Consider the following 15,170-nt stretch of genomic DNA (forward strand, 5'->3'; position numbering starts at 1 on the left):
CTCTATAGCTATCCATCAGACTGAGATCTAAAGATGTATTAATATACGGAACTCATAAAATGGTTCAGTGGGTTATCATCTCGGGAAGATAGGTTGGAATCTAGCCAGGCTGATAGGATGTAGCCTGTTCGTTCAGCTGCCTGGAAGGGTCTGAAGTGAATTGAGTTTGGCACAGTCTCAACTCAATCCCTAGTGAGCACAGCATAGGACTACCTATAACCTGACACTAATTTATAGTTTCATTCAGAGGACATAGAGAATTGCTGGTTTGCGAATTGAAAAGTTCACATTGGTACGGGGGTTGGCAGTTATTACTCTGGGGAAAGAGCCTTTCGCACTACATCATGCATTACCCTAGATTGCAGAGATATGGTTTAAATTCTCCACTCCATCCTCAAGCACATCTCCAAGAGGCTGGCTCCAAGTGTCATTAGTGGAAGCCCAGAAGCAGGTGAATATTTTACTGGACCATATCATGAACGTAATGATGGGAGGTAGAGGTGCCAAAGATCATGGGCCAAAGGGCCTGGAATATGCAGGCAATGTTGCCGTTTCATTGGATCTTTGGTTGCTGCATTCATGATTTAAGTTATTGATCAGCTAAAAAGGAAACCAGAGAAAAAGACCTATGAAGCAATTTATTATTAGCAAATGATGCAGACACTTCCCTGCAGAACTGAGGGAATGCTGCACTGTTGGAGATGCTGTCCTTCAAATGAGGCATGGTTAACTCGATGCTCTGCCTGTGTTGGTAAGTGTTGAAGATCTGAGGACAGTAACTGAAGAAGAGTGAGCAGTTATTCCGGTATACCGGCCAGCATCCCTCCCCTAAACACCAGCAGCAAAACAACATTAATCAAGTCGCTATTTGTGAGCAAAACGGCTCCCTCCCTCCTTTGCCTACATAACAGGATGGCTGCACATACGAAACACTTTTGAGACCTTTCGGAGATAGGTGCCAGGAGGTGTTGTGCTAACTTAGATTTTCCATTCTTTTTCTCGTGTGTGGGAGTGGGAGAAACCTTTTAGTAGAACTTTGCTCGGTTTTTAGTTTGAAACGAAAAAAAAAAGTCTGGGTAAATAAAGGAAATCAGTGGCTGCAATAGCGAGGGACGGTTGGAGTATCACATTGTCAACACTCTACACTTCCTGGAAATTGTCACGAATCGACCGTGTTATTGAATAACAGCCGCGAACTGGGAGCTGATTAAAAAATTGTGTTTTATTAAAAATTTTAAAAAGCAATTTTTGCTCGTCTGACTCTTAACACTTTAAAAAAAAATGCATTTCAGCGTTTGAGCTAATGATTAGAAATCGGCTGGATGGAAATAGCAGAACGATTGAAATCTTGAAGCAGTCATTGATCACCAACCCCATCAAAATCAGAACATTTATATATATAAATATATATATACACACACACACCAGCTCTTTGGATTAATATTTAGTGAATACGTTGTCGCCCTCGCAATCAGAGGGAAAGTCTGATTTCTGCCACCCAGACTTTAAACACAGAATTGATTGAGCGGAGCGAATGCTTTGGTAAAGCTGAGCACCGTGAAATCCAGTCCGGAGCTGGAGCTCCATCTGAAAGGCTGGGAGAGTGCAGCTAGATTTCTCAATGTTGGGTTCACAGGCAATCTGTGTTTTCTGTTGTGTTCTGAGAATGAAGGAAATGAGATTAAAGCGAAACGAGAAAAAAAGGTGGGGCGGGGTGGGGGAGGTAAGGCTGCAAAACTAGTGTAACTGAAAGTTTTAAAAAGGCAGCTGCATGGGAAGGTGAATTGCATTCATCACCCACATGCAACCATTCATTGCGGGGGTTGCACTTCCAGATGTTATTTCATGTGCAAATAATCTTTTAAGGTGCACTTTATTCTCGAACACTTTGCAGTCAGTTTGCTTTTCTTTCTGAAAACTCTTTTCTTTTGCAGTGCACCTGTCAATCATAGTTTCAGCTCCCTTACCCTCCTCCCCCCGCTCCCGGGAGTCGCAGACCGACTTCGATCCGCAAAGCTTCCGCAACTTGCACCGAGATGCAAACTTATTTCATTCTACATTTTTTCTCCCTCCTCTCCTTTTGCAAAGATTCTCTCTCTCTCTCCCGGACTGTTGTGCAATGACGTCATTTGCATTGGTGCCGTTTTCCATGACAACGGGGTGCGTGGCGGGCCAATGGCGGGGCACGCCGGCCAGCTGTCAATCAGCGCCGCGCCGTCTCTGACGCACGAGGCCGTGCGGAGGGAGGGGTGGCGGGGCTGGGGGGGGGCGGGGCCGGGACGGGGAGGATGATTGGCGGGTGGCGGAGGCCAGTGGCAGGGGACGGCGGCGCCGCTGCGCGGCGGGCGCGGCCTATGGGAGCGGGCTTGGGGGCGGGGCCTGAGCTGGTTTGGATACATGGATTGTATCAAAGCCGGGGGGGGGGGGGGTAGGGGGCGTGGCTCCGTCTTAGGGCCCGCCCACGTGGGGGGCTCAGGCAGCAGCGGCGCCCGGACTGAGCTGATCCCACGTGTGACGAGCTCCTTCCCGGCTGCCAGTCGCTTCTTTGAGTGGGGCTGATTTTTTTTTTGGGGGGGGTGGGCTGGGGGGGGGGATGAGTGAGTGAATGAGGGAGGAAGTGAGTGAATGAGTGAGAGAGAGAGAGAGAGAGAGAGAGAGTGTGTGTTTTTTTTAGTTGCTAGATATGGAGGCAGACGGTAGCCAAGCCACCTCTGGCAGTCCAAACGACTCGCAACATGACCCAGGGTATGTTATCTGACTTTCTTTTCCCCCCCCCATTCGCTGCTTTTCTTCTCTTCATTCCATTCTTTTTCATCTTGACTTTCTTTTACACCTAGTTTTTTTTTATAAACTGCACTCAGTAGACTGGTCAGGCCTCCCCCCCTCCAGCACCTTCCCCCCCCCCCCCCCCCCCCCCCGCTCTTTCTCTCTCTCTCCTTTCTCTCTCTTCCTATTTAAGCTGCAAGTTACACGTCAAAATGGCCGATCTGACATCTGTGCTCACTTCTGTTGTGTTTTCCCCTAGTAAAATGTTCATCGGCGGCCTCAGCTGGCAGACCTCACCAGGTAAGAGAGCCCAGGCAAAAAAGTATTTCTCCCTCTGTTCCCAGCGCTTTTTTTTTTGTATATATAACCTTGCAAAGAGGAGTTGGGGAGGGGGGGGGGGGGCGGAGGGGGTTGGCTGCTGAAGGAATGGAAGGAGGTGGTGTTGTGGGATTCAGTCAGCGATCGCTCTTTTAGTTCCAGTTTTCCAAGGTTGCTTTTCGATTGCGGCGGGCTTACTGTAATGGTAACATCATGGGGTTGCTTTGGTCCTCTAGACGACCCCTACGTTCAATTATTATCTTTTAAGTGCACATGAAAGCTACCCAGTGACAACCAACGCTAACCTGCTTTTCTTTTTTTTTCTTTCCCCCCCCCCCCCCCCCCTCCCTCCCTCTTCGAATTTTATTTTTACAGATAGCCTTAGGGACTATTTTAGCAAATTTGGAGAAATCAGAGAATGTATGGTAATGCGAGATCCGACCACGAAACGATCCAGGTAAGGTCGTTCATTTACTTTTCTTCTATTTTTTGGAAAGCCTTCCTGATTTTAAATAAGTTTGATCTCGATTGCACCTCGAACGCAAAGTGTATTTGCTTCTAATTGTGGCACCGTCTGCAACCAAGAGTCTCTGAACAATGAGCTTATTTTTTGACATTGTCCTGATGTTTGGAGGTGATACTTTGTGTATATTTGCGTTGTATTTTTTTCGCTACATTTGTAGCCCGTCTTCCTCTCTCTCTCTCTCTCTCTCTTCCACCTCTTTAGTCTTTGTACGATCGAAGCGATATTTTGACACTTATGTTTGATTTCCTCTCCCTGTTGCACGTTATTTACTCATCGTCTTTTTGTTTCTTTGTGTCATTTCAGAGGCTTCGGTTTCGTTACGTTTGCCGATCCTGCAAGTGTAGATAAAGTATTAGCTCAGCCCCATCACGAATTAGATTCCAAGACGGTATGTTTGTGTGTTTCTGTGTCAATTTCCTTCATTGTAAAACTGTAACGAACTGATTTTCTTCTTTCTCTCAAGGTAATTTATTGCCTGATTTGTGTCATCTTATTAGAAGCAAAAAATAGCTTGGAATATTAGGACCAACTGTTAAAATCTGTTTTTTTTTCCCCCTCTGCAACTTAAAATAAATAATTGTATTATGTCCTACCCCACCGGAATATCTTCACTGTCAGTTTCATGTCAGTTACATAAATTGACAATCAAACCACCTAGTGGCCGATTAAATTGCTAGTTAAATGGAAGTCTTGCAATTAAATTCTAATCGCTTTTCCAAGCGGTACGATCAGGATGAAACGCAAATGGGAGACGGTAAGGTTTGAATTTTACATTTTGAAATAAACCCCCCTCTCCCCTTTTTAAGAAAAGCGATGCTGCAACATCAAGCAGAAAGTTTACTCAACACAAACAGAACCGACACACAATCTGAGTTTGACTGTGAATCGCATGAATGAGTTTCTTGTTGATCATTCTGTGTTCTTGTGTCTTAGCATCTGTTTGTAGTGTTCTATATACCCTTTCGACTTTGTTTTAAGGTTCAGGGCGGGAAATCCGATCCCCCTCGAAAGAAGCTGTTCTTTACGGTTGCATTAAAGCGTTATTTAGGTAATGACAACTACATCAGAAATAGTGTATTTTTTTTCTGTCTAGTGACTTCTAGAAGACTATAGTTAGAGTTTATTATTTAAAAAAAATCCTCTTTACCTAGTTAGAGCTAACTAACTAATTTATCTTGTAGTTTTAAAAATACTTAGTTTATATATTTGCAACATAATGGTTTTAGCCAGTGCTAATTTTTTTGTAGTTTTTTTTTTTAATTGAATGAGACGAGAGGCTAGTCATGGCTAGATGATCCAGTTTGAGTTCAGAATTCTAGCACTTTTTCCCTCTTTCCCCCTCTTCCTGCCCCCTCCCCCAACCGATGAAATGAAAATTCTTTTGGGTGCGAAATTGGTTTCTCAGGCAACTTGTAACGGCACTGGGCGAGATGATTAAAATTCCCACTCTTAATTCTGGTTGACAGACTGGATTAGACGCCCTTGAACCACAAGGTATCAGACTGTGCAAAGGCGGTTAATAAATGCTGTAACATTAAAAACTTTACACGGAGAAGGAATAAGGCCCAAGTCCAAAGTGAGGAGAGAGTTTGGTACCTTGGAATGATGCTTCAGTGAAAATTATCTTGAAGCAGCTGTGGTATTGACCTGTTTTAAACACTAGAAGGTGCACTATATATATATATATCTTTTGCTAAAGTCCTGAAAAGTAAATGAAATGTAAATTTTGTATCTTTTTTTTCCCCCTTCTTGGCCTCTCTGTTGGTTAAACTGCCCCAAACATGAGGATTGCATATTCTTCTCTGCTAGAGTTTTATTTAAAATTTGTTGCGTGGTTGTGCACGAGCCAGTTATTTTGGGGTTTAAAGTGTGACTTTAATTTTGCAAATATATTGGAATTGGTGTCCTCTCGCCAATGTAATATAGCCAATCTGGTTTGCTCAGTGCATGTCGTGCTTTAAGTAAATTGGAACCATTTAAAGAGGGTTTCATGCTGGTCATTGGGCGGATGGTATTGTGTTTTTGGTAGGTGATCGGTGTTGGTTCTGAGGGAGGCAGGTTGTGGAATTATATTGGATGTTAGGTATTACACTGGCATTGCAGAGGATAATGTGCTGCCGTTGATTAATACTGTCAACAGAAGTGTAAGGTGTCAGTGTTGCAGGGGCCTGGTATGGACTGGGTTGTGGGAGAATGAAACACCTTTACTCATTGTTTAGATCCATAGACTTGTACTGGGATAGTCAAGTCCTTTTGCATGCAAAGGGATTACACTTGTAATGGGCGGCGAGATCACACCGGGGGCCTGACCGCGTTTCTCCTGGTGCAGTTTCTCACTGATGCTCCCATCAGAAGGTGATTCTGCCTGGGATTTTGGAGGAAGTTTACTCCCCATTCGATTGCCATTTCACCAGTGGCTTGAAACTAAAGTTAACTTGGGTGGATTTTGGAAGAGTTATTTAAGGTTCCCACTGGGTTTGAATGCAGCCGGCAAAGCACATGTCACCAGGTGGATAGCTGTTGTTTACCTCACCCCAATCCTTTATTTTGAAACTGCCAGACATGTGTGCTGGGGTATACTCTTGGACACCAGTGGCTTTTCACACCTTACACATGACTGTTCCCCATATGCAAGCCAGTCTTAAGAGTATTTCCAATCTCTTTGGCATTGAGGTCATTCACACAGATGCCCTTTCAACAGTGTGATCAGGAGTGGTGAGCCATACCTAATTCAACCACCCTGCCCTCCCCACCCCCCCCCCCGCAACGCCCCCCCCCCTCCAATCTGAGGTAATTTAAGTTGATAGTTGCCCGTCACCCTGAGGCTTTCTCCCTCTGGGCTATCAGAATGTATGATGAGCAGGGTTGCGGTTCTGTCTTCAGGTTCTGAAGCTCTGTCCTGTCTCCATTGTTCCTGACCTGCCTCTCGGTTGCATTCGTTTCGGTAACTAATGGCGAATGCCTGAAGCAAGCATTGTCTTTGCCACCTTGGCCCCTGTGACTTTTTCTTTTAAATGATGTCAGTTTGGAAACCCAGCATCTGCACTAGTCCCTGACATTGGTGACATGTTAGCTGAGCTGGTCGCCTCATCAGTCTTGCTGCCTGGTTGAATCTAGTATCGTGTGCATTAGAGCGATTTAAGAAGGAGATCCCCACTGCTTGGGTTTATCGCCCCTCCTGATTGGGGAGGGCGTTAATGCATTGCCAAGATTTCAACTGGATGCCTCTAGTCCACAAAACTTCATAGCTGTGGAAAGAAATCGAGATTTTTGTTGGATATCCACCAAGGTTTGGTCCCAGCATGCAGCTTGCACGAACAGTAGGAGTTTATGTTGGTTGAGTGGAGTGGGGGTAGTTATTATGTAGCTGTTGAACACTGAGCCACAGAGTTCAGGAAAGTTGGCTCTGCTCTGTGTGTTGGCTTGCATTGGCTGTGCTCAGCCAGGATGCTGTTGAGAGGTGTTTCAATGGGTTAGGGAGAATCACCAGGTTTCCCACTTGTGACCACTGCCCAGCGCCCCTGCTGGAAGTGCGTGTGTATGTTTGTCAGTTGAGGGCAGGCTTGAACTTGGCTGGAATGTACCTTCCCCCATCCCCGTGTATGAATAGCCTTCCTGCATTTGCACGAGTAATGGCTGGTTGAGTTAGCTACTCAAAAACCTGTAGGAACTGGATCCAAACTAGGAGTTGACATGTTTAGGATGGTGGTAGGGGGGGGGGTGATGGTTAGTGAGGAATAGAAAACTTGCATGAAAAGCTTTTCACTAAATTCTCAGCTGGGAAGAAAGGTAATTCAGAATTTGTGTTTTTTGGTGTAAAAAGTTCACTTTGCACAATGGTGCTAATACAGATTTTATTTGGGGTCAGCTGTCAGTTTGTTGCCTGCTCTGTTCACTTGATCCCTGCTCTATTTCATTCTCTCTCTGAGCCACATCACAGCACCAAGTATGTGGCACCTTCCTTCGGAGGGTCACTGCTGGCAGTATGTGGGTGGAAGGGACATTGACACTCAAGGGGCAGGTCACATTCCTGTCTGTCCAGGAAGCCAGAGGTCTAAGGCATTTTGTAGACATGTGAAGATTTAAATGGGGCATAAAGACTACACAATGTTCAGGTTGTGTAGGCCAAGAGGAAAAAAAAAAGATTGAATTCCTTCACTTTGATTAGCAATAATTGCTGAATTGCATCGAGCGAGCAGCTTCTAAACAGTATCATATAATCCTTAAAACTGTGGCTGCCATCTTTAAAACAGGTTCAAAGATAAAGCAGTCCGTGAAGTTAAGCGGTGACTTGTCCTCTGCAAAGGTTGTACCTGGCCTTAAAAAGCCTCTGCTGCGATTATTGCCTGAGAAACAGCATGTTAGTTTGAAATGACCTGGGGCCGGGGCAATGTACCCAATCATTTCCTGACCCTTCTCTGATTTGCTTCAACAGATTGACCCTAAGGTTGCATTTCCCCGAAGAGCACAGCCCAAGGTAAGTGGGAGGATCATTGCTGTGATTTATTTTCTTTCTCCCAGGGCACTGTGAGGTATTGTTGGAGCATTTGACAGTGCTTTGGGGAGGGGGCTGGAAAGACAGAAACATTTGGTTTTGAGTTGGTAATGATGTCTTTAAAGCTCATGTGCAGTTTGTTGAGGTTCTGAGACATTGTAATGGGAGCATTCCTTTTGTGTTTTATTTTACACTTCTGATTTGCAATCTAATCCTAGTCTTGTGGCTTGTTTGCCATTTACAAGCAGCGTGAGGGACTTTTATTGTTGTGATTTATTATAACTTTTGTTTTAAAAAGTAGAGTGCAGTGTTCCTTATGATCTTGCTGAAATACGATTACAACAGATGGATTAATGCTAGGTATTTAGATTCAATTAGCGGAGAGGGTCGAGATGCGGGTGGGGGGTGGGTAGGAGAAAGATGCTGCTGAGGCCTTGGTAACAAGAAGTGTGTTGTGTACTGAACCATGACTGTCCTGTGAAAATGGAGATGGCAATACGGGGCCTGAACCTTCCAGTGCCCTTTGACCTTTAGATTGAGAGGGTCAACATGTGGAGTTGCTTAATGTTGCTTTGATTCCAGGCGGGCAGGATGTGAATGGGCCAAAGACAAATTATGCACATTTTCTTGGAGCCTGATTGTATTAACTCTCAACAACTCTGGGTCGCCTGGAAATAGTTGGTGTGTCCATGCAAGGAAGCCTGTGTCAGCTCTGTCAGCTTTCTTTAATTGTATATGTTTTAAAAGCCAGACCTCCTCCTGGCTACTGAGGTGAAAGGAAGGAAGCTCGGTTCTGCCTGACTTGTAGTTCACTGGGCTGAACACCTTGTGACCGCTTCAAACTTCTTAACCATTGCTGCACAAAGGTTTAGGGTCGCGTGCTGCCAGCCTGTCTGTTTCGGTTGATGTCTGTGTACAGTGAATGAGAACACCTGTCTTATTTGTGCCACCTCGGGTGGCGGAAAGAGGAACTGTTCCCTCAGCACATCTATTTGATAAGTGGTCACTCTTGACAAGAGCGGCAGTATCACTCTAACTTAAACAAGGAAACCACCAGGGTCTCCTCTCGTAAAATAGATACATAAAATATACAGTTTAATTCTTGAGACAGCGTGCAGTTTGCTCACTAACCAGCCTTTTCCGAGGGGGCACCCCACCCCTTCAACTGGATTCCTGGAAATCACTCTTTTATTTAATGGAACATTTTCACACCAGTAACCTACCACTGAACATAATGGGATGGTAATGAAAAGAAGAAATCTCACTCAATAGCCCTTGTGTGAATAGCACTAAAATTATATTAATGCAGGAACTGTTTGATCTGTGACAGCGCTTTATGCGCACAGAGCTTAACACAAGGTGTAATACAATCTGGCATGTAGAATAATCTGTATATAAACCTGCATTTGGCTTTGTGCTGATGAACAGAGATGGTTGGGGTGGTTGCAGTAAGATTTAAAAGCAAAGTGCTCGAGGAAGGGTGTTGGATGTGAGGGAAGCATCCCCAGTCATGGCTTTGCAGATCACAGGGGCATACTTTTTCAGCTGCCCGGTTTAATTCGCCATTTCTAGCAGTTTTTGGTATTTTTATAACTGGCTTTGTGCTTGACCCTTGGGATATGTCATGGAGGGAATGCGAAATGAGGAGCAGGGTAGCAAAAAGGCCAATTCGAGTTGAGTAGCCTCCGATAGAAGGTGCTGTCACACATCGTAAATATGTTTGTGGAAGTTTTCTCTGGTGAGGACTTGTATTGAATTCGCTCTTTGTGATTTTAATGTATGGTAAACAACCACTATTTTTGGTTCCCCTGGCTGTGCTACAACTCAGCAAACTGCGCCAGGCTCTTTTTTGCCACTGGTGGTCTGCAGTCAGCCAGGAGTGCAGCCCAGGGGCCAGACTCTTTCTCTGGTTGTTGCACTGCTGTGGGTGAGCTCAGGATCACAGTATGCGTGGAGGTGAAGCCGGTGTCCCAACGATGCAGCACTCTATTCCGCTACCCGTGCTCTTGAGCACGCCCAAAAGGACGTAACGTTGCGATACCGCATCTCTGGGGAAAACAGTCCTGAAACCATTTTCCCCCCTGTGAAATAAAAACAAGAAATGCTGGAACCACTCAGCAGGTCTGGCAGCATCTGTGGAAAGAGAAGCAGAGTTAACGTTTCGGGTCAGTGACCCTTCTTCGGAACCCCTGTGACTGTTGTTGTGTAGGCAAACGTGGAAGCTGTTTTGTGCACAGCAAGGTCCCATGAACAGGTCCTGCCACGTGATGCCAAGCTTCAGCCTGAAACACAAGGACGGGCAAATGGGAACCCGGTTGAGTGTCCCCTCTGAAGCCTGGCGCCCTGTTGTGAGTGTCACGCTCCCTTGATACTGCACTGGCTGTCGGTGCAGATTATGTGAGACAATCAAAACCACTTTCTGTTTGCTTTTAGTTTGACTTCCAAAGACATGAGTGGAGGTCAATGGTTGTCAAATCGGACTCTTCTTTTTTGATTCAAAGACTCTTGATTCTGAGAAAGACTTTCGTATTTTCTCCCTCGACTCCCAGGCAGGGTCTGTTCTGTGCATCTGTAGTTAGTCTCTGGCTGTGGTCCTTACTATTCAGCGTTGTATGTGTTTCTTGCAGAGCAGTCCTTCAGGACGCAGCCCTCACTGGGGTTAACGCTTAAGCCTCCTTGTTGGCAGCCGTTGAAATGAGCAGTGTCAAATTTTTTTTGGCGGAGAAAAGCAATTAGCATTTGGAAAATTCCTCCTTGCGCACTTAATAGCTGGGATTAAATTAAAAATTCTCCATTGAGATATTGCCACAGTTTGAATATAACAACTTTTGGCCTTTTTGGGGAGGGGCGACGGGGGAATAGATTCTATTAAAAGTCAAATCAGCCTTGGTTGCGTGCAATTTATTCAGGTGTACACTGAGAGAATGTGCGTAGCTATGACCGTTTTCACTCTTGCTTAAATCGGACCCTGCACGCTCAGAGGGATGTTTACATGTGACTTGCAAGCTGAAATTTCCTTGACAACCGTGGCCCCTTTTAAGTCCCACTTATACATCAGGAATGAAACACAGCGTCTCAGTGCCTTACGAGACCTTCGCCTTCTACAACTGCATTCAATTTAGATCTACCTTGAAGTCTCTTTCTTTTATATGCGTGTGTGTGTGTATGTATTTTAAAAGGTGGTCGAGAAAGCTTTTAAAATATGCAGGGGTGACCTAGACGCATAAATCAGCTCCGTACAATAAAAAGCACTGGATGGAGCAAAGTGGTATTGGAGACTGATTTGTGGTGAATGTAGGGAGGTGGGGAGTAAAAGGACACTGGGGAAGGGGTGAGGTGAGGTTGTAATGATTTTTGTTTTGTGCAGAATCCTGCTTAATTTCCCACAGCTATTTTGTGCAGGACTCACAATGAAACTATCTGATTTAAGAAATGAGACAGAACCAGGGCCACAAGTCTAGTGTTGGGAGAATACCGAATGTTGAATGACACTAATGAGGTTACTAGGGTGGTTTTGTGTACATGTTCTCAGGTTATATTTCAGTTTTGAAAAAAGCTAACCTTTTTGCTTTTTCATTCTTCCTTGCATTATCTGTTAGCAATTATTCTGTCCTGTTTTCGAAGATTCCAGTTACGATAGCTCTGCTTCTGACCCACTTTGCCTGTTGAGAGCGCGATGATTAGTGCGATTTAGGAGGTGCAGTATACCAAGTCTGTTTACCTGTGTACACGGCTCCACATCTCCCCTCGATGAATGACCCCCCTGCACAGCCCTTGCTGAATGCTCACCTCCCCTTTGAGTTTAACTCTTTCTTAATATGTTTGTTTTTAGTAAGGCAGCCTGGCAAAGGGTCAATGAATCCACACAGTTTTGCTCAAGGAAATCTTGCAATGTTAGGGAGTGGGCATCACCCCAAAACGTTTTATCCCTCACCCCTCCAAGGGGTGGCTGCGGGTAGGGGAAACCGAGGTTTCATTTCTTTGCTGTATTGTTTTCGATGTGCTGACTAATAGGGTCACGTTAACTTGCTGTTAGTGCTAATGCATTTATTAGCCGATTTAAAAAAAAATAACAAAACAGGTGAAACACAAAAACATTAATTATTGCATTAAAATGAGTCCACGGAGGAAATGAAACTCCCTGGGTGAAGTTCCTAATAGCATAGCTGCTCAAATCCTGAGGTTCGACAATGGGAAAGCTAACCTGCATGCAAGAGTAACATTAGTGTTGTTGTTAGGATTTCAATAAGGCATTGTCATGTCTACTTGAGATTTAAAAAAAAATCACCCAGTGGTACAATTATAGATCCTATCCTTCTAAACATGGGTTGTGTCTGCGGTGGGCACATTGGGTTGTATGACTCTAGGACAAAATACTTACAGACCTGTCACCTACAATGGCAATTGGAGCAATTTAAAGTAAGTCAATGAAACACAAGATAAGTATTGGCACTGCATTAAAGTCTATTGGATTAAGTGTGATTTCTTTTACCTATAGAGTACTAGTGCCGATATGCTAAGTAGGGCTAAGTGACTTGGCTGTATTGTGCACCAGGCTGAGGATGGCCCTCTCTTTTACTTTCTCTTTATTTCTCTTTCTCTCTTTCACTGTCACTCTCTCTCTCTTTTATTTCTCTTACACACGAACATATAAATTAGGAGCAGGAGTAGACCACTTGGCCCTTCGAGCCTGCTCCGCCATTCAATAAGTTCATGACTGAACTGATTACTCCACATTTCCACCTACCCCTGATAACCTTTCACCCCCTTGCTTATCAAGAATCTATCTACCTCTGCCTTAAAAATATTCAAAGACTCTGCTTCCACCACCTTTTGAGGAAGAGAATTCCAAAGACTCACGACCGTCTGAGAGAAAACATTTCTCCTCATCTCTGTCTTAAATGGGCGACTCCTTATTTTAAAACAGTGACCCCTAGTTCTAGATTCTTCCACAAGAAACATCCTTTCCACATCCACCCTGTCAAGACCCCTCAGAATCTTTTTCTCTCCTCCTCTTTTCCCCCCCCCCCCCCACCCCCCAAAGGATATCAGAAATGCGAGGTTATACCTACCAGGAGAGGATGAACAGGCTGGGTCTCTTTCCTCTTGTAAACAAAAAATCAGGCTGAGGTATGGCGTAATAGAGGTCTTTAAAATTGTGAAAGGCTTTGATAAAGTGGATACAGAGAGGATGTTTCCACCTATGACGAAGAGCAAAACTACAGTCCCATCAATATAAGATAGTCACCAAGAAATCAAATAGGGAATTCAGAAGAAACCTCTTCACCCAGAGAGTGGTGAGAATGTGCAACTCGCTACCACAGGGAGTGGTTGAGGTGATTATTATAGTTGCATTTAAGGAGAAGCTAGATACGGGAGAAGAGAATAGAGGGTTATGATGGTAGATTTAGATGAGGAAAGACAGAAGGCGCTAGCATGGACTGGTTGGGCAGAATGGCCTGTTCCTATGCTGTATAGTCTATGTAATCTCTTCCTCTCCACCAACCCAATATTCGTTGTAATTTTATGGCTGTACAATTATCTTTTTTGTTTTCCTTTTAAGTTTGGCTGCTTTGCTGCTGACCCGGGGTCTTGTTCTGTAAGCCGGGTGTGTGGTTTCCCACTGTAGGAATTCTGCAATGAGTCACTGCTGCTAGTAACCGGCTCCTGTGACCATCTTGCCGAGCTGCACTTGAAAGTCAGTAAAGAATTTTGCCCCTGTCAACCCTCACCTTATTGCTGTTTCTGACGGGCACTGTTCACAAGGAGAACTGTGACGCTGTAGATTTAAAAATAATTTGATCACCACACGGCCTGCGCCTGCCCCCACAGCAAAACGTAACAATATGGGAATGTGTTTCATTGGGTAAGAAGTAGGCTTATGCAGCATTTCCCCCCCCCTCCCCCCCCCCCCCCCCCCCCCCCAGATTTTAATATACACCATCAAAATGGCAGCTGCTCGGAACTTTCCTGCGGCTGTTCTTTTGTGGAGCACAATTCAATGGCGAGAGCCTCGGAAAATTGGCCAATTGCCACCCACCGTTCTCGATCGCCCCTTAATCTGGCATAAAAGGGGAGTGGATTGCTCATCCAGCTGTGGAGATTGCAGGACAGGACTGGGCCGAGTTATGGCTTATCACCCAATTCACAAAGCCAGGTGTAATGAGTAGAACATGGCGATACTGGTACATGGCGCACGGAACATGGCAGTGCTGGGAGATGGAGATCCAGAGATAATAAATGATCTGATTGGTGCCACCGCACTGCAATGCAGACACAGAATGTGGCAATGTGTAACAGAACAAGTGAACCTGGAGCTTGATAAGTGAAGATGTAGAAGCACTAGAAGCTTTAAAAGGAGAAAAGATGACCCAAGGTAAGGCTGCACCGCTGCTGTGAATTAGCAACAAGACCGGCTTCAAAGGGGTTTTTAAAGTTTTAAGTGGCTCATTCTAACTGAGAAATGAGCTTACCTCATTGGGCCACTATAGGCATGTTGGAAAGCACCGACTTTCTAATGGGAAAATGGAACAGTGTTCCGTCAGCCTGGATCTCTTCCCACTTTGTGTTGTGCCCAGTTTCTGGTATCCATGGAATTTCAGCAGTGAAAGAGCTCACCTCAAACTGATTGAAGCTTAGTTTAAATATTAATTCCGGATTGGACGTGCCCATTGCGAAGAAATCGGCTATCTTCTGCAGTTGATTTAAAGGGTGTCTTAACTAAATTTAATTGTGCAGTTACAAAGCCATTTTGTTAACTGTTTTTCTTATTTTTTTTTTCTCCTGCTAACATTTCTCAAGAGTTTTCCAGAGTGAATTCCACAATCCATGCTTCCAGTGTGTGGTGGCACTCACTGTGAATGTACCTTAGGAAACCACTGCGAGCATTGGATTGGGAAATGACTCTCTTTTTGACAATTAATTTTATTTTTATGCCCTCCCTGCCACCCTATCCCAACTCCATTTATTGTAGCAATGGGTCTCCCACTGGGAATCCACCTATCTGAAGACCAATAGAGGAATGCTAGGTCTGTCTGGCTGCACAAGAGGTGCCCACCAGCTTGC

At 44.8% G+C, this 15,170-nt stretch overlaps 1 protein-coding gene across 13 annotated transcripts in view; it reads left to right on the forward strand.

The window, feature by feature from the left end:
* The first annotated feature begins 2,570 nt into the window (after positions 1–2,570).
* Positions 2,571–15,170, forward strand: part of msi2b (musashi RNA-binding protein 2b) — a 539,697-nt gene continuing 527,097 nt past the window's right edge. For 4 of the 13 annotated variants that reach the window (XM_068010602.1, XM_068010606.1, XM_068010604.1 and 1 more), the window contains exons 1-5: positions 2,574–2,745; positions 3,026–3,066; positions 3,460–3,541; positions 3,914–3,998; positions 8,046–8,087. In XM_068010602.1, the coding sequence (XP_067866703.1) occupies positions 2,684–2,745; positions 3,026–3,066; positions 3,460–3,541; positions 3,914–3,998; positions 8,046–8,087 (312 nt within the window). In that variant the 5' untranslated portion in view covers positions 2,574–2,683. Of the gene's footprint in view, positions 2,746–3,025; positions 3,067–3,459; positions 3,542–3,913; positions 3,999–4,611; positions 4,659–8,045; positions 8,088–15,170 lie in introns of those variants that run through there. The other 9 variants (XM_068010599.1, XM_068010601.1, XM_068010603.1 and 6 more) reach the window with 6 other exon arrangements.

This window comes from Heterodontus francisci, chromosome 30, assembly GCF_036365525.1.
Source record: "Heterodontus francisci isolate sHetFra1 chromosome 30, sHetFra1.hap1, whole genome shotgun sequence".
NCBI lineage: Eukaryota > Metazoa > Chordata > Chondrichthyes > Heterodontiformes > Heterodontidae > Heterodontus > Heterodontus francisci.